Source organism: Thunnus albacares, chromosome 12 (assembly GCF_914725855.1).
Source record: "Thunnus albacares chromosome 12, fThuAlb1.1, whole genome shotgun sequence".
Taxonomy (NCBI): Eukaryota; Metazoa; Chordata; class Actinopteri; order Scombriformes; family Scombridae; genus Thunnus; species Thunnus albacares.
In genome coordinates, this window is record NC_058117.1 from 2,186,985 (window position 1) to 2,210,195 (window position 23,211).

The 23,211-nt window shown below is 38.3% G+C and overlaps 1 protein-coding gene across 5 annotated transcripts in view; it reads right to left on the reverse strand.

Moving 5' to 3' along the window:
* LOC122993661 (cadherin-18-like) overlaps positions 1 to 23,211 on the reverse strand; it is a 204,370-nt gene that overhangs the window by 111,013 nt on the left and 70,146 nt on the right. For all 5 annotated transcript variants that reach the window (XM_044368010.1, XM_044368011.1, XM_044368012.1 and 2 more), the window contains 2 exons: positions 9,789 to 10,083; positions 3,281 to 3,400 (listed from right to left, as the gene is read on the reverse strand). In XM_044368010.1, coding sequence (XP_044223945.1) covers positions 3,281 to 3,400; positions 9,789 to 10,083 — 415 coding nt within the window. The remainder of the gene's footprint in view (positions 1 to 3,280; positions 3,401 to 9,788; positions 10,084 to 23,211) is intronic.

Below are 23,211 nucleotides of genomic sequence, written 5' to 3' on the forward strand. Positions count from 1 at the left end.
GACTTGTTCTCATTTGAACAGTCTTATTTGATGGAACTGTAGAATAGAAGTGTTCAGGGTATTTGTTTTTAGAGTGAAGGTGCCATATTATTTATCATATTCTATTCTACACACACACACACACACACACAACACAGATATATTGTAGTTTGAGTCCTGAAACCTCATTTCTGTCTCCAGTTAATTCCATTCACACTGAGTGTAATATGCTCCGATAAACACTCTCACTGAAGACACTTTGATATTCTCTGTATACACGTTCTACAAGGCCTTTTCCCTTGTTGTGTTGTTAATGGACACAGTATCATGTCTGAGGAAGCTTTTGTTTTGGAGAGACAGAGAGAATGAAAGGAGAGGCATAGAGAGAAAAAAGGTGAGATACAGGGACAGAGAGCAGCGCCAGGGAGGAAAAGAGCTTTTTGTCATAAACAACCTGTTCTCTCAATTATGTCATTTGGTTTACAATTCAGGTAGTTCACTGCTGCAATTCATTTTGACAAAGTACATTTGAAAGAGTATTACTGATTGACATAAATTTGATCTTCAAGTAAAAGATGTCACATGCTCTACGAATATCCCATCATGTGTGCACTAAGAACTACTGTGACCTGTCAGACTATAATTACATTTGAAAGAGTAGAAATGGAAGGTAATCCCCTCATGAGACACAACAGTAAATGTGACATATGCAAATCCAGTCTTTTCTGAAATGTAAATGAGGAATGAAATAATTCTGAAATAAAGGGTAAATTACAGGTTTTAGAGCAGCTCTGATTCAGAACCGTTTCATAGGAACTCTGATACTTCAGTCACAGATCCATACAAAAATACTCACTTTACTTCCAGCAACAGAGCACTTTTTTGTCTAAGTGCCATTTCAGTTGGTGAGAAAGATTAGAAATCCTGCACCATCTTGATTTTTCATAGCTTGTATTGATTTTAATGGAAGAAAACTTCACATTTTTGTTACAGCCGCCTGATGACTTTTTTGGTTTTTCTAGCTTCAAAATCACCTCACATCTTGGATTCTCTTGGATTGGATTCATATCATCCACTGAGTTTGTATTCTCCAACACGCTTCATGTATCAAATTTTATGAGTGCATCTGTGACTGGTATGCGAAATGTTCAAGTTCTGGTGAGACGGCCATGCAGACAACAGTAATTGGACACATGCTGAAAAGTACAGCTATGGAGGCTAGACTGGTGGATGGCTCTGCGAGGTCAAAGTCCTGCCAAATAAGGTTAGCTTCTCTTCCGCTGGCTTTCAAATCTCACTGGGACTCATTTATCGATGGCCCCTGATGATTTTTTCTACATCTGAGTGAAATATGTGCAGACCTCCAATTTGTTCTTATACCCACATGCAAACGTATGTGAATCAGGATAGTTTTTAAATGAGCACTCCACAGATGTAGCATTGCACTTCTATGACATTGGTGGACTAACAATGGATAGTAAAAAAAAAGAAAAACATCAAATTTGATGCAGCAGAACCAGATATATCATGTCTTCCTTGTCAAAACCTTACAACCACAATGCAACTTAATGCATTCGATTGTACAGACTGAGGCGTGTTATGCTAGTAGCGGCTAATGTAGCCTGGAGGTGTTAGCCTCCAGCAGAGATGAGGAGCTACAGAGGTCTGCTAACCTCACTTCTTTCTAACTCCACATCCCCAGATTTTTTAGCTTTTTCAAACTTGTAGTCTTCAGACCCAACCAACGCTGATTCAAGTGACATCACTTGAGGTAATTTATCAGATTTCACACAACTCCCTCTGGAGCCACAATCGGCTGTATACTACTTTTTACACATATGCAGTAGTACCTCCCAACACTTGGAAACACACTGATGTAGAGAATTGGTGGAGTTCCCCTTTAAATTTGATGCACGTTCCAGGCAATCAGTCATAGCATGAGGAAAGTCCCTTATCTATCTACCTGTGGAAAGCAAATATCAGTAACTATTAATAACCATAATAAATGGGTCAGAAAATAATAAAACACTTGTGAGACATTGCATGGCTGGTCTGGGACCCATGGAGATCTGGAGAAAGTTGCAGGGGAAAAGGTTGTTTTGGGGTCACTGTTGCCCTGACCGGGATAAACTTCATGGATGAATGGAAGGATGGCTGGTCAGATAATTAAGAAGTGCCACAGGTGTGTTTACTGCTGAGTCCACACATAGCCTTCATCATACAGTATGTGGGGGTGAAAACTGAACCAATGTGATTTATCGGCTGTGAGGCAGGAACGGGACATCAAGATGGGGATATAATTTTCGAAAACCTGAGATAGATGCAGCAGTGGCTCAGATAGCTGGAACACTAGAGAGCATCCCACTGCACATCAGGTATGTAGGGGAGGTATTTAGAAATTCAAGTCTGTGCTGGAAAGCATGGCTCAAGGCATAAAACATCTGATTTATTTCATGTCATGACACACCAACTATAGAGTAAGATCAGGTAAATTGCCCAGCATTTTTTGTATTATGGAACAATAAGCTGTTTTAAAGTATGATGAAAAATCTCCTTCAGTAGGAATATTTTGTATCAGATAATAATCCCATCTGAATGAGGCTTTCAGCATGTTGTCAAACCCTTATTGAAGCTTGCATGGGCATTCTTATTTGACCATAACAGTCCCCAAACATTATGCAAATAGTTAAATTGTTCACTTTAACAGCATAGTTTCCATGTGTGGATATAGTAAGAATAACTAATTGAATATCATTGGTAGTGAATATTTAGCACATACCTTCAAGATTAATATTCTGCCTGATATTTTAGTTTTAAAATGTAAATATAGAACGTTTTTCTTCAGACTAAAAAAATAGTCCATGAAAAGTTTTCATGCTTTCCTGAATAAAAATATCACTAGGAGACAAAAATCAGCAGGGGTTCCTGAAAATCACTGAGTTTTACACAGTAAACAACCTGCAGAGCACTCGCTCTACCCCAAAAAATAACAGAGCAGACGGAGGCTGTTTGAAGGCCTTCCCCACCTGTGACACTCATCCCATAAAAGATTTGGCTGCGCTGATAAAAGCATTTCACGAGAACTCACCATCTGCATCATTAGACGTCCTTTATTACAGTTTTTCCTAAACATTTAATGGACTTGGACAACAAAGTAAAAACCACAGTGCTGCAGCTTCCCTGGGCTTTTGTCATCATTAGCTTGTTTACAGTGCTGGTGATCCCTAGCTGCCTGTCTGTTTGAACTTTCCCCAGAGCAGCATTTAAAGAGCCTTTAAAGTGAACATAGATGCAGTTTTACCTGTCTTTGGGTCAACAGAGAAATAGGGCTGTCCCTCCAGGATGCTGTAGACTATCTTGGCGCTGTTCCCATATGTCGGGTCATCTGCATCCGATGCTGTTACCTTGAAAACTGATGTTCCTGTACAGAGAAGGGAACAAAAAATGGTACTTTTAATACTTTTGGTGAATCAGATGATGACCAACCAAAAGCACTGACCACTACAATGAAATAAAGTGATAGATGTGTCCAAAAACTACTGACTTACAAGTGAATTCTTGACCTTGGAACTAGTAGTTTGACAAAAAAAATGTGGAAGGAACCGCATTCCTGTACAAGGAACTTCTCTCCTGAGAGTCAAATCTTATAAATGCTAATCAATTGTGTCAACTGAGGTCTATGGCACAGAGGAATAAGATATATCAGGCTTTTGCCAGACACACGATACTTGTAAATAGGATGAGTTTGTTGTTGGTTTGGCTCTGCACATGAGATTTTTTGATATAGAAATTAAAATTTAAATATAGAAAATCGCCAGCCAGATCCTTTAAATTGACTGCAATTCTAACCCTGGCTCTGTATCTAATCAGAGAACAGCCCTCACAAACACATTAGAATACAAGCAACACTAAACATAATGTTACTGTCACTGCTGATGCACTACACTCTGATTAGAATCTGCAATGAAAACCATGCCACAATCTATTTTCTTTAATAATATGAAAATATCTTGTTTCTATGTAAATGTGACACTAAACTTCCTCTTGAATGCGCACTATGAGCTGCAGTAAAACACAGTGTGTGTTGTCAGCAGTGTTCTTGTAAAGAGCCACAGCCCATTAGCCTGACCATGTAGCAGACAAGAGAAGCCAAAGCTTTTATCCATCTCATTCATCATGTTAGACCTGCACTGCATTTCTCCCCACAGCATAAAAGTTCACATTAAATTAAAGTTTCTGGAGTGTTTAAAATCCTTCACTGACTAATATGTTGATTTTGTAAATTACCAACAATTTTCTTAGTTATTTTTTTATTTTTAGGTGAACTAGTGGAATAAAACCCTAAGTGAATCCTTGACTGTGAGATACCCACTATCTGTACACTCACAGACAGCTTATCACATACATTGAACACATCTTACTTTATGCATACAATGAACTGCATGGATAGTATTTAACTGCTCGTACTATATAGCAACTCTGTATATATAGCATATATGAGTAACTACCAGTGCACCATTTTCTTTGCAAGTAGATTTTTCTTTCCTTTCACTAAAGGTAGATTATTCCCCCTATTTTGCCTCCAGATTTAGTTTACTCTTACTGTCATTCTTATTCTTACTCTTACTGTCATTCTTATTCTTACTCTTATTCTTACTCTTACTCTTACTCTAAATAATATAATAATATGCTGCATTTTACTATTGTAGCTGGTCAAGCTCAAGCCCATTTTAGCTACTTTATATACTGTTGGGTAGTTTAACATACAGCAGGGGATTACATTTATAAATTAATTGTATATATGTATAAAATAAAATTATCTTAATCTGTAATTAATACAAGTGCCTTAAAACTGTACTTTTTAATAGTACTTGGGTAAATGAATTTATAGAGAAATGTGATTATGAAGTTAGATATTGTTAGAAGCAATATGGTGTTAATGGCATTTACACTTTAACAAGACTATTTTATATGTTGTATTCCTGTCATTTTATTTCTCCTCATTAACTGTGTTGATAAGCTAGTGTTAGCAGCAGAAGGCTGTTGGTGGAGCAGGTCTACATACTGGCAGGAGGCTCCTGTGATTCACAGCAAGAAAAGCACAATAGGTGAAATTGATAATATTAATGATGGCTGAATCACATTTAGTTTTTCAAAATTCCCGAACCTTGGTATAGTGCATGATGGCTCACCAGTATGGCTTCCTTGGACACTTGAATGGAACTGAGCAATTGTTAATGTTATCAGTTCCACCTTTGCTTTTGCCACCATGACAAGTCAAATGTCTGCTGGGGGAAAAAAAGTCTACTGCTAACCTACCTCTGTAGCTCCAACACACATATTGCAAATTTGGATTCAGCACTATTTCACTCCTGAAATTGACAAGAAATTGGAAAAAGAAATCTGGACACACTGCTACACAAATTCACCACATTCCTCATTTCCTTATTCTGCTTATTCTGCTCCCACAGGGAGAGCAGCACCTAGCACTGCATACTGAACTTAAAAGGAAACTGCACCAATTTATACATGTAGTTCTGTGAACATTATTATACCTTCTGTGGCTCAGGAGGATCTTTGTCTCGTCTAAGAAAATAACCCTGATGATGTCACAGTGAGGTCATCTGGGTTATCTCAGCTTGAACTTGGAGAATACACATTTAGAAAGCCTGCACTACAACCTGGGGGTGTAGAGTTTGAGAGGTATGAGTATTTATTAGTGGTGGAATGTAAATAAGTGCATTTGTTCAAGTACAGTACTTCAGTACATTTTTAGGCACTTTACCCCACTTGAATATTTCCATTTTGTACTACTGCATAATTCTGTTTGACAACATTTTAGAGGAAAATATTCACTTTTTACCTTTCAACTGCATTTATTTGACATGCTTATAAAGATTTTACATAGAAAACTAAAATATGATGCATTGTTATGGATCAAACTACCCAACACTATATAGTTGCACCCCAACCAGCTACAATAACCAAAAGGAATTAATAAAATAATGATACTACTACTACTACTACTAATAATAATAATAATAATAAGATATTACTGGCAATACATTTGATACTTCACATGCATTTGGCTGATAATGCTTTTGCACTTTTACTCATGTAAGACTTAGAATACAGACCTTTTGCTTGTACTTTTGCATATTTCTACATTGTGGCATTGCAACTTTCTCTCTAGACTTTCAAGACCCCTTTAGCAACTTTTTTTTCAAAGCAACAAATCGAGCAACTTTCTGGGCAGACTTTAACTCCTCTCCTTGAAAGGAGATACCAATATTGAGAGATAATGAGAGCTAATGTGGCTGTGGTTCTCTGACTGACTGCATTCAGTGGGTGGAACAGAGCAGCATCACAATCAGTCAACCTAGTGAGTTTATTCCAGTGTCTGGATCATCTCTCTATTCAGGACACTTTGGTTACACAGTCTGCAACAGCCTGCATGAAATCTTTTTTTTTTTAATAATTAAGGTAGATTTAGATGCATATTGAGGATATAGTCAGTTTTGATTTCTCTTAATCTTTCTTTACTTAGATTTTTAAAAATCTTGTACATGTAATAATGTTATGAGGTCACAGATATGCAAATTAGCATGTGACATCATTTAGCAGTTTTCGAGCGGGCTTTAGCTACTTCCTACAGAAAATAGTAGGCAGCACAGCTTTCCACCAGAGGGGCTAGTGAAAAATCTATTGAGTGCATTATGGGAAATGTAGGATCAAACGTGTGTTTGGAGCTTGATACATACTGCTTTGATTTTTACCATTCTGTTTCCCTGAGTCTGTTTCCCTGAACTTTATGGAGCTGTAAAATCACTGGAGCCTGCAACAAATTGTTACTGTATACATAACTTGATTTGAAATAGGAGCAACTAAATGACTCTCATGACATGTAGTTCCTCTGGTATGGATTATAACTGGAAATCAACACAGTTTTAGAACCTACATATAAAACTTTATGGGAATTAGCAAGGGTGAAGACATGTAGACTGATGCAGAGCTTATAATGTAATTTCAGTCTAGAGTAAGAAATAGCTGCCTCTGTGATTAAATACTGATCACCGTCTGATAAACAACACTCTGCCAGCTGCTCCACTACAGAAATGACGCCACTGTTTACAAAGCTCCTGTATTTCTACACTGTACAGTAGTGACTTTAACCTAAAAATCCATTTACACCTTCCCTTTTGCGGGTCAAAGATAAAAATCAAAAGGAAAACGGAAAGTGTTGGGAATTGGTGAACTGAGATAGAGACAGGAGAGTATTGAATAAGAGGAGAGAAGAGAGGAGAGAGAGGCTGGGAAATGAGTGAGAGATGGGAGGTATAAGCAATGAGGAGCAGAGTGGGAGGGATGGAGAGGACATAGAGAGAGATAGAGCTAATGAGAGATGAAAGAGACTCAGAGAAAGGGAGAGAGCCAGACAGCGAGAGAGATAATGATCAATAGAGAAAGAGAGAGACAATGGCAGAAAGAGAATAATGGAGAAGAGGGAAGTAAAGATGGGGGGTGGGGGGGTGGGGGGGTGGTGGTGGTGGTGGTGGTGGTGTGGAGGGGGTGTAAGCATACATAAAATGCACTCTAAATCCAAAAACGTTACAAATACTGACCATTACCTCCTCCAGCGATCCAGAGATCTAGCTATATCACTTAGCACATTAACTTGGAAATTGGTAATTAAGCTTATTAGCTTCATCTGTCTGATTTTTCCAGTTCAGCAATCAAATCCTAGCTGCTAAGAAAATAATTTAAAAATACTACTGGGACAACACAGAGTGCATGTTTTTTTTTGTTTTTTTTTTTTAATCATTTATAGCATACTGAACTTGTTTTTATTATCACTTGAAAAAAAGAATCTGTCTCTTTATACAAATGTAAAACATATCATAAAATATTTTGCTCCTACAATAATGTCTCCTTACAATCTACATCAAATGTATTATCTTACATTAAAGTGGTAATCAGTCTTTTTTTTATTTTTATTATTGTCATTTGTGTAACTTACAGCCTCATGTTGACTGAACAACTGACACATCTCACCTGCCTATGTTACACATAAACTGACATGACAGTATGTCCTCCTTGCTGGAGCATTCATTAACACATGGTTGTTATGAACTGACCTTATTGGTTAACCCAAGTTCTAGTGTCAGACATTAACCGAGGCAGATGTGACACCTTTTAAATATTATTACACATCATTTGACACTCATGATAGCGCTGTCCTCACTTGTGCTCATATTTCACTGTTTGGTTGGTGAAAATCTAATTGATCTTGTATGAAAATACATTTGGTCTGGAGTGTCTATGATAAAAAAAAAATGGGTAAGCCATTGACAATGAAGTGAGTCCAAATGTAGCGCATATAGGCATAATAGCTCATAGGACCATTTTGCTTTTTTTAAGGAGATTGTGCATGCAGTGGCAGGAGGTCCAGATGACAATAAAGTTGATGTGTCTATGAAAAAAAAAGAAAAAAAAGAAAAAAGAAAAAGCTATAGAGTTGAGAAGTGGGAGGAGCTATTTCAGGCTTCCCTGGTTCTAGAGATGAATCCCATTCATTTCTCCCATAGGAGAGTAAGTGCATATTCATCCATCCTTTTTGTGCACTTTTTCAATTTGCACATAAAAAAAATGTGAGTGGACAGGTGAAATTTGAAAAGTTTTTATGCTTGGATGAGGTGGAAAAGGTAATGTGAAACAACATGCGACAAAGTGCAATGGAAACAAATTTAGCAAAAAATGATTATGTACAGGAAGCATGTGACTTAAATGTCCCTGAAGCTTCAGCCTGCTGGAGAGACGGAAAATGGCGACAGCCGTTTTTTCACTGTCAGTTCTCTTCTTTGTCTCTGGGCAGTGTTAAATACCTGTCTGTATAAATGTCACAGCCCTGTTATAAAAACCCTTCCAAAAGTAAGAGACTGTGATGTCAGCTGTTCTCTCCATTTCCACTGTTCATCATCATGTTCTCCATCACCAGGATGTGTATCATGTTTTCTGTCACTTGAGCTTTCGGTGTTGCTCTATTGATTACATCATCACGTTGCACCATCTTCTTCTTTCTGTAGTTTACTGCACTCGAAAGGAAAATCAGCGCCATCAGCTGTTTACTTTGATGTGCTTGACTGTTAATATTCACATAACAGTAGTAAAAGGAAATGCACATTAATTCACATTTTCTTTTATGATTTTTTTTGAGATTTTGGTTAAAATGTGTGGTACATTTGAATGAAAACCTGACTTATGTTAGGTGACTCACCGTTGGAGCTCATATACAGCTTAGATCAGCATGAAACTCTCCCGCTTAATAATGAACTGAAAACTATCTACACCTCTGTGTTTGTTTACCTTCTGGCATATCTGCATCATGAAAAGTCCTGCTGATTTGGCTGATTTAGCACTCTTTGTTCATACCGTACAGAAAATAACTACCTGGAATACTTTTGATACAGAAGAAAGTGACTGAATGTGATGAAGTCAGGGGAGAGGAGATATATGGAGGTGAAGAGCTCTGCCAAAATTAGGATGTTATTTTGCCATATCTGCTTATATCTGAATAATGCAATTATATTTGTTTACACCCCAAATACTTACTTCTCACACTGCAAAAAGCATAATTAAAATTCTGTGAAAATACATCCATTCATTTTCAGAGTAGAATTTTGATGTAATAGACCTTGACTGACATGTCTAACTCGATGACATGTCTTCCTGGGTTAGTTAATAGAACTGTGCCATTGTTAACGTTTGTGTCAAGTGTCTGTCATGAAAAAAAAAAAAAGCTCTGATCTTACCGACATCAGACATCTCAGGCACAGTGGCTGAGAACGGTCCATCTGGGAAGGTTGGAGCATTGTCATTGACATCCTGGACCTTGATGATGAACTCTGATTCTGCCTCTAGAGAGCGGTTCGTCCACCGGTCGATGGCCCTTGCGTGTAGAACATACTGGGCCTTCCTCTCACGGTCCAGGCTCTTGGCCGCGTGGATGTCACCTGTTGTCTCGTCAATGATGAAGATAGAGCCAGCCCCCTCTCCAGACAGGATGTAGCGCACGGAGCCGTCGCCCTTGTCAGATTTGGAGTGTAGCTGGAGATGTAAGAAGGAGAAAATGACTGAGAGAGGGAGCGTTAAAGTGCCTGACAAGTATGTAATACAGAGTAATAGCCAAGTGTCAGGTTGAGTGGTCAGCTAATGGTGAAGACCACGCAATGAGAGACACAGCCATCCAATCAGGGAAGGAGTTACAGGACGATTGGAGGACTGGAGTGTGACAGGTTGTACAAAAGCTTCAGTATTTGAAACAAGCAACTGTCACGGTAAATGGAAAAGAGTGTGACAGGACACGTTCTACAACATGCAGTCTATCCTAAGCCGGATGTGTCACAAAGCAAATTAAGGATGAAGATAGAGAGACTGCAGGTACCAGAGACCAGAGAGAAAGTGAGACTCCCTGATAAATAGTATCTCAGTACTCTTGTAAGGTATCTGAGTCTGTCTATTGTGTGGAGGTGAACTATTCACCCTGGGCTTCATGAAAAGAGGCACTTCCAGGTTAATAGCATAAATGGTGAGTTATATCTCAAATGATCCTTGACAGTAAGCCACATTATATTAACAAACATAGACTTTCTGACTCAGTACATTCTGCTGTAACAATATTTCTTGTTAATGCTGGAATCCTGACTTTTTTCCTGTCTCATGTAGAGACTGTTCACTGCCGCAGTTCCCCTGTTTGGATCATTCAGTTCTAGAGAGAACACCACAACAACATAGCCATACTTTCTATCTGAGAAACTCACAAGGATCTTCAACAAATACATGTGCAACACAATGAGACAAAAGCCTGTTTACCCAAAAACCTGTACACCTCCACCCAGTATTCTTGGAATTACATCAGCGCTGGAAAGAGAAGACTAATGGACTAATAGAGGAGATGGTCTGTGTCACTACTTATCATTTTTAACAGACCACGATCTTTCTCCAAACTTTACTTTAAAAATCTAGTAACCGAAACCTTACAACTTACGGAACTACCATCCTGACCACCTCCCGACTCTCTGTGCACTACATGAACATAGCATTTCTTCCACTGGAAAACATGTTGCCAGTTAAGACAATCAAGTTACAAATTGCATCTCCTTTGAAATGTATTTGGCAAAACCATTAATTGTTTGAACCTTTGTCCTTATAGAGTCACTGTATGTATTACCCAGTCATATGATTTATTTCAGGGTAATTGGGCTATTCAGAAAATGCCACTTTTTACTTGTGAGTAGTACTAAACATGCTCTAGGATACTTTTTTATGGGGAAAAAAGTAAATTGACATTTCGTATATATTTTGTCTTTATGTTCAGAAGTTTTTAACACAGCACAAATATCCCTATCAGACCTCTATCAAACCCGAGTCTAGGGCTCCAGGGATATAAGAACCATGTTGATGGGACAATCTGAGCTTTAGTAATGTTAAAACATATATTGATATTGCCAAATGAACAAAATACAGACACCCCATTTTCATTGATTTGATCACTCTGCTTGTTTTGCTGATTGTAATTGTTCTGTATCAGGCTGTAAGGATCAATATGCTTTGGGATATCATTCTGATTGATATCAAGTTGATAACTGTACATGCAGTAATTGCTTCTCAACACAGGCATGGATGTAGCTGTAAAATTAACGACTGGGTTACTTTTACTGGAGTAAAAAAAAAAGTCATGAATGTTGTGATTATGCATCGAGATCTCGTATAAACATAATTTCTGGAAGACATGGTTATTTACTTGGGTGACTTATATTTCAGCATATACGTCATACTTTTGCTGATTGTCATTAGATATTTTTGTTTTTCTTACCAGCTGCTATGTTACTTAAGATGAACATGTGCACATGGTAGACAGTGATCACAAAGTAAAGTGTTTTGATGTAGTCTACTAAACTAAATGATTGCCTTCCAGAATGACCCATGTGAACATGCTCTGCTCCTATCAGCAGGACAACATTGTCTGTCAGTGCCTTCCAAAATCATTACAAAAAATATTCATGTTTTCTGATCCACCACCTCTATGCTTAAGGTTTGGTTAGGTTTAGGCACAAAACAATATATGGTTAGCGTTAGAGAAAGATCACGGTTGTGGTTTAAAGGAGCAGGATGCTAACAGGCTTCTGAAACCAGAATATGAAAACATGCACAAAGACAGTTCAAGACCAAGTCACCAGTGTGCATGTAAACATACTCACTGGGACATTCATCTAGTAGGTAAATGTGTGTCAATAAAGGTAACCAACCATTGACTTTGATGCAACGTGTTCTCATTTGCAGCAGGAGATGATGATGTCAAATATTAGATCTATACAGCCAAAATGAAATCATCTGTGTGATTAAAATGACAGTTTAGAAGTGCCACTGTTAAAAAAAAATACTCACATTTATGTTTAAGTATCTTTTCATAACAACATTATCTTGTAATGATTTCTCATCATAATGAGGACACCTTCCCGTTATCCTCTTATTAAATCCATAATGAAAAGGTTAGCCGTCGCTACTGGAGACACAGTGTCTCTCCAACACAGCCTCTTCCAGTCTGGCCAAAGTGGCATTCACAAAGTTCAAGATTCAAGATTCAACATTCAGGAGTCCTTTTATTGTTACATCCCATTATACAAATATAAGAGAGTAAATTTCTTGAGTCCTCAACATTGCAGCAGCAGTAGCAATCAAATATCAATGGAAATAGCAGTAAAACAGTACTAAAAAATACAATACAATAAAAATATAAATAATATAAACTATGTATAGTATGTGTAAAATGCTGTGTGTGGGCCTGCCTTAATAAATGTGCATATGTGCATGTAGATTGTTTGCATGTGTGTGTGTGTGTGTGTGTGTGTGTGTCACAGACAGACAGGCAACAGGCTGTTAGTGTCTATAGTTCATAAGCCTGGTGAAGAAAAAAAACTGTCCCAGAGCCTGCTGGTCCAGGCCTTGAGGCTGCGGTACCGCTTGCCAAACGGCTGCAGCTGAAACAGTCTGTGGTTGGGGTGGCTGGGTACTTTGCTAATCCTGCAGGCCTTGCTGACACACCAACCGTTGTAAATGTCCTGGATGGGGGGGGGGGGGGGAAGCTCACATCCACTGATGCTCTAGGCTGTCTGCACGACCCTCTGCAGCGCTTTGCAGTTGAGGGCAGTGCAGTTCCCCTACCAGGCAGTAATGCATCCAGTACGGATGTTCTTGATTGTGCCCCTTTAGAAGGCCTGTAGGATCGTGAGCCCCATGCCAAATTTTTTTCAGCTGCCTGAGGTGAAAGAGGCATTGCTGTACCTTTTTCACCACATGGCCGGTGTTGCTCATCCCAGGTGAATGCCGCGGAGCTTGAAGCAGCTGATTTTCTTTACAGCAGACTCATTAACTAGCATTATTCCTTGTGGAACAGCTCATTCTGTCATATTTGTTCTTCTGCCAAACTTTCAGTCTGAGATCTGATGCTACTTATAATGCTAAACAAAATATTGTGATAGAAATGTTCTCACAAGGAACTGTGAGATGTTCTGTGACAGACAGCTCTGCATTTCTGTAGTTCTGTATTTCGATGCATTGACTGTCTGCAAAAAAGAATGCAAATTTCATTGTTGACCTTAGGGAGATACTACCATAACAAAACCTTTTGGTCTGTAAATACCTACCTGTTTTAGAGAACATTTGGTGTGAAAAAAATACATAAAAAATACATTATCTTATATTAATTGTTGGCTATACTAATGCCAACATGCCATTCTGATCCTACATTTCTATATTTGTCCATTCAATTATTGAAAAAAAAAAACCTGCAGTGTGCAACACATTTTCCATTCCTCACTTCAGCTGTCACATAAATTCAACCCTTTAGCTATATATAACAAGGCCTGATTTAAATCTATAATATGCAACTATTCCGAATTAAAATGTCTGAAAATGACTAGACCTGTGATATATTTTGTTGATTTGTTTACTTACATTATCCCAAATGTTTCCAACAAACCCAGAGAAATCTGTGATTTCAATCAAGGTAACCCAAGATGCCCAAGATGGTAATCATCTTGTGCGTGTGCATCAGCATTGTGGTTGTCCGACACAATGGCATCCACCAAAGAGCATATGCATACAAGAAAATATGTTGGTGTTGTCTGTCAGAAACTGTCATAAATGGACTTTTTCAGTTTTAAACCATATTTTTATGATAAACTTTTTAGCTCTCGGTCGTTTTAAAATATATCTTTTAACTGGATGAAGGATTTTAGTCATCGGACATCTAGATCTTAAGTTATCAGAGAAACAGTGTCCACCTGTGTCCACCAAACAGCCTTGGAGAAACACTGATTTTTTTTCTTTGAGACAGCTTTATTCAGTGTTTTTATTGGTTTTAATCCCTTTGGATGTTTGTTTTAGAGAGGAGGAGACCTCTTCGGATAATTCAGCTCCCGGTAAAAACCTCCTGAACATCTGGATCTTAAGTTGTCAGATAAGCAAGCTGAGCAAACCTTAGCAGCAGCTCAGCTAGCAGCCCCTACCGGACATCCTGTGTCTGCTGAACAGCGTCAGATTTTTTACGTGAAGCTGCTTTATTCAGTGTTTTTATGGTTTTAATCCCTGCATAGTGGCAGAAATTATTATTGTGTCTTTAAGAGATTTTTAAGTAGTACAGTTGACTAATGTGTTTATCTATTATCAGTCTTTCAATTTCAATGTAATATATCATAATTTTACATTGTAAATTTTATGACATTTCCAAATAATATGAATTTAGACTTTTATTAATTAAATTCAAATGATAGATTAAAACCAAACCCAGTATCCAAAAGTTGTTTAAAATTCATTTAGAGACAAAATAAACAGTAATGGGCCTGACACTGTGCCTTGGGGAACCCCACAAGTCCTTCAACCAGCCTTCAATAATCTTGGATTGAAGTTATTTTTTTTAAACATACTGTTGCTATTCTTTTCATTTAGCATACATGGCAAAATTACCCGTTTGTTCTTTTCGACCCAGATTCTTACAACTACCGTGGGGATTTTCTCAAGTCACTTACACTTCTCTACAACCTTCATGCTTCCATCTCACCCCAAAATCAGTCAGTGTTTCAAGAAAGAAAAGACCTTCAAAAGGTGCACATGCCTGGAGGAAAAGCCTCCGATGTTTGTTTTTCATACACTAGGCTGCAGAATATTATTCAGGCCATCAGGAACATGGTGAATATGCTAACAACCTTCATGCCTCCTCACTTTCTGCTTTCCAAAATATTGTTGGAGAGAACAAAGAGTCAAAGGAGGCGAATCTTGACACAGTCAGCACCATGAAATGAAACAGAAACAGGCAACACGACGCAACAAGCTGCAGAGAGAGAGAGAGAACAGAAAATACAGAGCTGTAACAACGCTCCAGTGTAAAGACAAAGAAAATCCATCTGCCTGGCATAAAATAAAACATTTAAAACAAAAAAAAAGGGAGACAGGAGCAGACAAAGACAAGAAGGGAGGAGGATAAAAATACAGAAGCATGGAAACAACAGTGTTTCTAAGCAGCAGCTGGTGGGGAAGCAGCAGCGACTGACATTTTGAGGCTAAAGTATTTCCCCCCTGTGCATGTCTCTCCAGCTAAGAACAAAGGCTTGTGAGGGTGTGAAATATGAATCAAAAAGCGCGTGGGCGGGCAGGAAGCAACGGTTATTAATTTAAACAGGTTAATTCCCTTCTGGTGGGATTTACAGGACATGCTACACTAAGCTCCATCACTAACCATTGAGAGCCAAGACACAATAAGGTGGTTTCACTCTGATTTGATATACTTTATCCAGTTTATATAACATCAGTATGTGATTCTGTTGACAAAAAAAATGATGAGTAGTACAGTCTTTCTATGTGGAGGTCCAGTATATGTGGCTTTTCTCCTGACTTCGCCCCTTGAGCACCACTGGCTTCATAACTGGACCTGGTCCCCGGGCATTGTGCTGTGGCTGCACACTGCTCCCCATGGTGGGTCAAAGAGAGATCAGTGTTGTGTGGTGTCTGTCTAGTTGTTGTAATCAAATTATTTGAATCAATTTCATTAAAAATTTAAGCTACTGCCAGTGTAAATCGGCCTCCGTTAGGGGTTGGCTGATAAATATGTTCAAGGGGACATATCATGAACATTTACAGGTCTACATTTATATTCTGGGGCTCTACTGGAATATATTTGCATCATTTACAGTTCAAAACTCCTTATTTATCTTATACTGGCCCTCAGCCGCTCAGTTCAGCCTCTGTCTGAAACAAGCTGTTTTAGCTCCTGTCTCTTTAGGGCCCTCCCCCTCAATGAGCTCACTCTGTTCTGATTGGTTAGTTTCCGGAGGCTGCTTAAAGGCAGACTTCTGGCGGTTCGGGAGACTACATAAGCAAACAGTACAATAGGATTTCACTTCTTTTTCATGTTCCTTATTCAAAATATAAACTTCTCAAATACGTCCGAGCCCCTAATCCAATCCGAACTATGTGAGCAGACAATGTGAACAAGCTATTGAACAACCTTAGTAACAAAGGCTAGCAACGGACAGCAGTTTGTGGGCATGCGCAAATAATCTGTTGTCATTTCGATGAGGAAGTAGAGCAGAGCGTTCAGAGCAGGCTGAAGCCCTGGCTTTTGACTTTCAGACAGCATAGTAGCTTATATTCATTTTTCGAACTTTAACAGATATCGAACATCATAACAGTATAAAAACAACCAAAAATCTCAAAAAGCATGTTTTGTCCCCTCTATGCTTGGCAAGTTGTTCAGTCAAAATGACAGTAGCCCATTAATGATGTGTCTATCTATCTATCTATCTATCTATCTATCTGTAGCACCCGTCCCATGTAGCTATTTAGTTAACTGTCTAACAAGTGTTGTAGTACTATGGGTGGGGCCCTGGGTACATTAATGGCGGTGGCTCCACTTGGCAGGAATGTATAGTAGGAATCACTAATTCTAAATCCCACTAAGAATTTAGTTTTAATTAATATTCCCTGTTTTTACTCAATCACGACTTAATGAAATGTATATATGACACACACACACACACACACACACAATACTTTAACTGCAAATAATGAATTTAATTAATGAAAACAAATCTTTAAACCAATTAATAAAATTAAACAGGTATAAAAATATTATACAAAACTTAAATGTGTTTCCCTTTTGCTTTTCAACCTTCTCAGAAGTTATGAACTTGATGTATGAAGAGGGGAATGATGAGTGAGGTTACAGGCTGGCGGGCGACAACAGTCCAGACGAAGTGATAGCTGAGCGGGAGACAGCTACTCTTCCATAGAGTCCAAGGAGTGTTTCCTGGTCCTCAGTCTATTAGACGTACATGACAGTTGTTCTCAGTCACTTAACTCGCCCTAAAGCTCTTTTACTTCTCACGCTGAGTGCATTTTGAGCTTTACACTGATGACATTAACACATAACAAGCGTGCTAATGCGCTAAGCGCAATTAGCATCTATCTTTTACACTATTGATGAAGCCATACAAAAATACATACACAGAGGTTATTAACCTTCTGCAGGTTGCTATTATGTCCGTTACCATAAACAGTCTTCAACATCGTAAACAATCCTCACACAGCTCCTGTTTGTCGTCTGACTAGCCCATGGCTAAACTGTATGGGGTCTCCTATACATCCCAGCCCTTTACCTTTCCAATTGGCTGACAGGTCGGTCACTACCAGTGCAATTAACAAAATGTTAAGATTGACAACTTTAGGCCCTCTAGGGTTAGGTTAAGAGAAAAACATGCTTTTCTTAGGTGTACAGCCATGGATGTATTATCAGAGCTGGATAGGGTGTCATCACAATGTAAAGTCTATGGGCCGAGTGGGAGCTCACGGGCGGGACCAGCAGGGGAAATACTACTGTGCATATTCAGTGGGCCGCACAACCCGGAAGTAAACCCGGAAGCTAGAAACTTTTTTTGGTGTATGCGCCATGGATGTATAAAGAGAACTGGATACAGCGTCGGAGGCGGGGCCCCGTTCATTCCTATGAAAGTTGCTCAGTGGTGCATAAAGCAAAAACAAAAAAAATCAACTTCTCGGTATGAAAGTACCCAGATCTTCCGCATTGTGTGGCCCATAGAGCATGTGCACTTGTGACTTTCACTGGCCAATCATGCGGCTCTTTGAGGCTTTTGAAATGTGATCAGACCAAACTGATTTAATTCTGATAGTGAGACAAGTCATTTCGTGGGGGTTGTGACGGTCAGAAAAATTTATCCGCTGATTTACAGGCGTCTCTTTCACAATGTAAGTCTATGGGAAAAAGTCTTTTTGGACCAGTGTGCATCACGTGACATTGTAATTACACGGTTTGGCCGCTATGTCAAATTGGCTTCAAAGCTTGGCACTCTTCCTGTATCCAGTTCTCTTTATACATCCATGGTATGCGCCAGGCGAGCAATTCCTATAGGACTGAATGGGGGCCATTTTTAGTCCAGTATCCAGCTCTTATAATACATCCATGCTCGGCCCATAGACTTTACATTGTGATGACGTCACAGATTTTTCAGATCAGAAATCGCTTTTCTGGGCTCGAGGAAAGTTTTATAAACATAAAACCTCCATGGATCAAAAGTTCATAATAGAAAGAGTCATAATTGACGTTGTTTGCAGGTTGAAGGGTCCTGTCCAGTTTTTAAGACGTTTGTTTTACAATGGTGGTCTATGGGGAAAATCCTTTTTGGGCCGCAGGGGGATTTTTCGCTGCAATACCGCGAGTGGCCACTGGGAAAAAATTAGCTGCAAGGCTGAGCAGCAGCGCCCTATCCAGTTCTTATTATACATCCATGAGTACAGCAAACAAACTACTTGAACTGCATGAACTTCACCCACACAATGACAAAGATTTATTCATCTGCATATAGCGTGTTTTTAATTCCCTACGAACTGTATTTAACATTCAACTTAAGTGGTTTTTAATAGAATACTTTTTAAACATTTAAAAAAAAAAAAATTCTATTTATTTACATATTTATTTGTCTAAAATGAAAAATTTTTAGACTGGGCTACATATCTACCTATCTATCTGTCTGTCTGTCTGTCTAGCGAGCTCTGAAGGGCTGCCCTCAGAACATGACTGCAGATCACTCTACAGTATCACTTTCTTCTCTCAAAGACCATTGCACATGCTTGATATATGAACAAATGTTTGTGTAGTATAGACTTGTTGTTCAGTGTATTTAAGTTTAGTGTTAAATGCCATCTGCTGATTAAGACCATGAGATACAGTTGCAAACCCCTAAAAATGCCAGTAAGTGTGATCTTAGTTAAAGTTATTCTCAAATGACTCTAAAAATTGACTTCAATCCCAATCTTCAAAATTAGTAATGATAATAATGGTTATTTATTTATTGATTGATTAATATTACACTGCTATTATTATTTTTTTATTCCCTCTTTGTGTCCGGTCTCTTCTTGCTATTTTGCAAGAGCACGTTTTGTGTGTCACCCTTGTCCTTTTTCTTCATATTTTGTATAATTGTCAATTTTTGATATATCTGTGAAGTTATTTAATGATATTTTACACCTAAAAAAAATACTTTAACACCTTCATGTGTTTTGGATAGTGTGAAGAATGATAATGAAGCCAGATAATGGTGAAATATAGCTTATCTGTATGTATCATCATCAATTTATTTTTCTGACCCAACACGCCATCTGGAACAATATTCTGTCCACCACCTTAAAAAGTGCATTCCCACATAATGGCCACACACACACACACCGCTCAGGATCTGCAGACATTTCAAAATGTAAATTCAGATTTCAAGTATAATAATTTTAACCTGATGGTCTAACTGGTGTTTCAGAGGTTTTCTATGTGTGGAATTAGTCTTAAATTTATCTTAGAAACTGTTAGTATCACCTTTAAGAAAAACCTGTGAGTCACAAGACAAGACATTATGAATTTAGGTCACATAGACTGGGAACAAGTTAAAAAGCTAAGTTAAGTGTATTCAGGTAAGGTGACATTTCACTTCATCCCTGTATAGGGAGTTAAATCTTAAAGTAGTCAGACCCACAATGGGCAGAAATGCAGGGATCCAGGTCTGATTGTTGAAGGAAAATTATGATTTAACACAAACTTTCAGTGCTTTTTGTTTGTTTGTTTTGTTTGATTTAATACCTAAGTGGGCAATGAAAAACTTATCTTGTGTCCTTATCTTTGACTTGGTTTAGTTCAAAATCAGTATGTTGTGTGGAGTGACAGAGAGTGATGAGGAAAGATGCAGCACAGACTGCACCAAGTCCCAGGGTATTAACCACAAACACAGCCTACAAAGCTATGTAACCATTTTTCAGCTTTTTTTTGCGAATTATACTGTTTCCTCGTGGCCTGGTAGCAAAGGTTCTGTCCAGGAATTGGGAACCTTTAAACTGATGGGATGTGTTTGAGTTCAGCCAAAATGTGCAGAAAGTGCGACAAGTCAAAGCTGAACCAATAAGTAATATGTCTGCTTTTGGCAGCCTTTGACAAACACCATTTCCCATAAGCCCCAAACTGTTACAGGTTAAAGGACCATCAGCTTGACAATATGAGGTCAGTCAAGTGGCAAACTGACAATTTGACAATGAACAAAGAGGGCTGAACTGTTAGGAAGTATTTTAGACAGCTGACACTGTCAGACCACTACTCTCTTCATTCTAAAAGAATACTACACACACTTTTTCAAATGTTATTTCCAGAAAAATATATTACCCTATATTCGAGCCAATACGGTTCTAATTTGTCTTAGAATATGCAGGAATGCATTTAACCATTTCGGAAAGATCAGTGAAGGAACTCTCAGTGACAGGAACAGTTGTGAGTCCGGTGGTGACTTTGGCTCTCTCTTGTGTCACACGTCTTACCGGAGCACAGGGGGCTCTATGCGAATGTGTGTCATTTTAAAGTCAGTTTCAAATAACGTGCCTATTACATACATTTCTGATGATTCACATGTACTACATAGAATAGATAGAACTAACAACAGTAATTGTGTTTTTTAAAAAAAAATGTTTCAAAAATGTCAGATCATTCCTTGGTGGGGCTTTTCGTGTTCTTGGTGTAGTTACAGCCCCACCCTATTTACAAATGCTTGTAAGGTCGCACACAAAGAAACATGAATGCAAAACTCCAGAAATCCATTCTTTGCTTCATGAACTGCAAATTGATGTTCATGCCACCAATGATAAGATACATGACCAAGTGAAAATGCCAGCTCACTATCAGAAACATGTTTTTAAGGTCTTATCACAGACATGCATCAGTGCGTGTAGCTCCTGTCTGTTCATCTGAACAGCATTCCAAATACTATCAGAGGCATTGCGCTGTATTTCTGAGATTTTATTTTTAAAAACTACTTTATTCTATCAATCTTTGAACAAGCCAGTATAACCATCTTCAAAAAAAAAAATAATAATGATCACATCACATCAACTCCACAGAAAAAGTCAGTTATTTACAGAACACATCACCATGAGCCCATATCATGCTCAACTGATCTACATCCTTCAATTCTTTGTAATAATTAAAATAAATCACTCTGGCTTTCACCATCCTAGTAAACAGTAATGTTACATCAATGTCTACTAAGTCATCAATTTTCCTGCTTACATAAATTGGCATCTGTTTGCCCCACGATAAAATTCCTCAATTGACAATTGCACTTTGCAGACTTTTGTATTTAAAACCGAGAATGAACTGTAGGGATCATGCACCATTTTAATGTAGGGCATTTAGGTTAAATTTGGCTTTCAGAAATAAATCAAATATAACTTAATTTAAATTAAGTCCAACCTCAGGGCATCACCCTGAAAGACACGGAAGATAGCCAACTGATTGATACAGCCTCAGAATATACCCAGCTATGAATTTGGAAGTCTTATTAACTTAATTATAACCAAAATCACCATATCAATAGCTAGTAAAGGTTTAAGGATTTTTGGAGTTCTTTGCAGGGTAGAGGTTAGCAAAATTCACTCTCATGCAACATTAGATAGTATATTTATCCAAAAACATTTATTTAAAAAGATAAAAGTAAAAAACACACAATGTAATCCACTTAAATGTACTTAGCTTATGGGCAAAAGGGAGTAAAAACACAATTAGTAGTCTAATAAGGCTATATACAGGTGTACAGTGCTATACAGCTATATACAGTAGTCTCCACACCAAGTCCTTAGGGCCAAACAGCAGTCTCTGAATAAACTGAAGGTGGAAAGCAGAACCTCTGCTGGCCAAATGTATAAGTCCTTGTCCTCTTTCTTCATTTGGAAGAAGAACAGCCTGAGGAATGCATGCATCCTAAAAGAAATCAACTAAAACAGCTTGAATATGTGAAAGCAAGTTTAAAGGGGGATCCACACAAACTAATCTGTGCCATAATGAAGAGGGCACTAGATTGTTAATTACAAGCGTCATCCCTCTGTAAGACATGTTTGGCAAGAGCCATTTCCACTTCTTAAGCCAGCATTCTATTTTTCTAAAGCATCTCCCAGTTCTTTTCTTCACCTAGAAACACTCCTAAGTCTACTTTATCCCTTTTTTTTCAAATTAGCCTACTTAGTAGAACTAAATTATCTAGCAACTTTTTCCCAACATCACAGCTTCACCTTTTTTTTTTAGTTCACCTTAGCAGAAGAAGGTTTATTAAAAAGACTTATATTCCCTTCCAAAATATCAACATCTTTTTGTTTATTAATAATTACCATAACATCATCTGCATATGCTGAAATTTTTACAGCTGAAGCACAACCTGGAAAACAAACACCTGAGAGTTCTTGCCTGAGTTTGTGAAGCAGAGGCTCAATGGCGAGGGAATGCGACATCCCAGAAAGAGAGCATCCCTGCTGTACCCTTCTCTGTACATTAAAAGGTGCATCCAAACACTCATTTTTAGTATAGTACCTAGTGTACAGTACCTGGATCTTGGGCTGAACCCAAAAGCATTTAGCTTCTGCCACAGACACTGGTGCTCAACCCAGTCGAAAGCCTTTTCCTAGTCTGTGGAGGTAAGACCAGTATCTATATCCAATGAGCCAGAGATGTCCAAAACATGCCAAATGAAAGTGATATTATCACTTATTAACCTGACGGGTGCACAGTAAGTCTGGTCAATATGGATGACCTCACTTATCAGCTCTCCAATTCTAGAGGCTAAAATTCAGAGAGAATTTTAT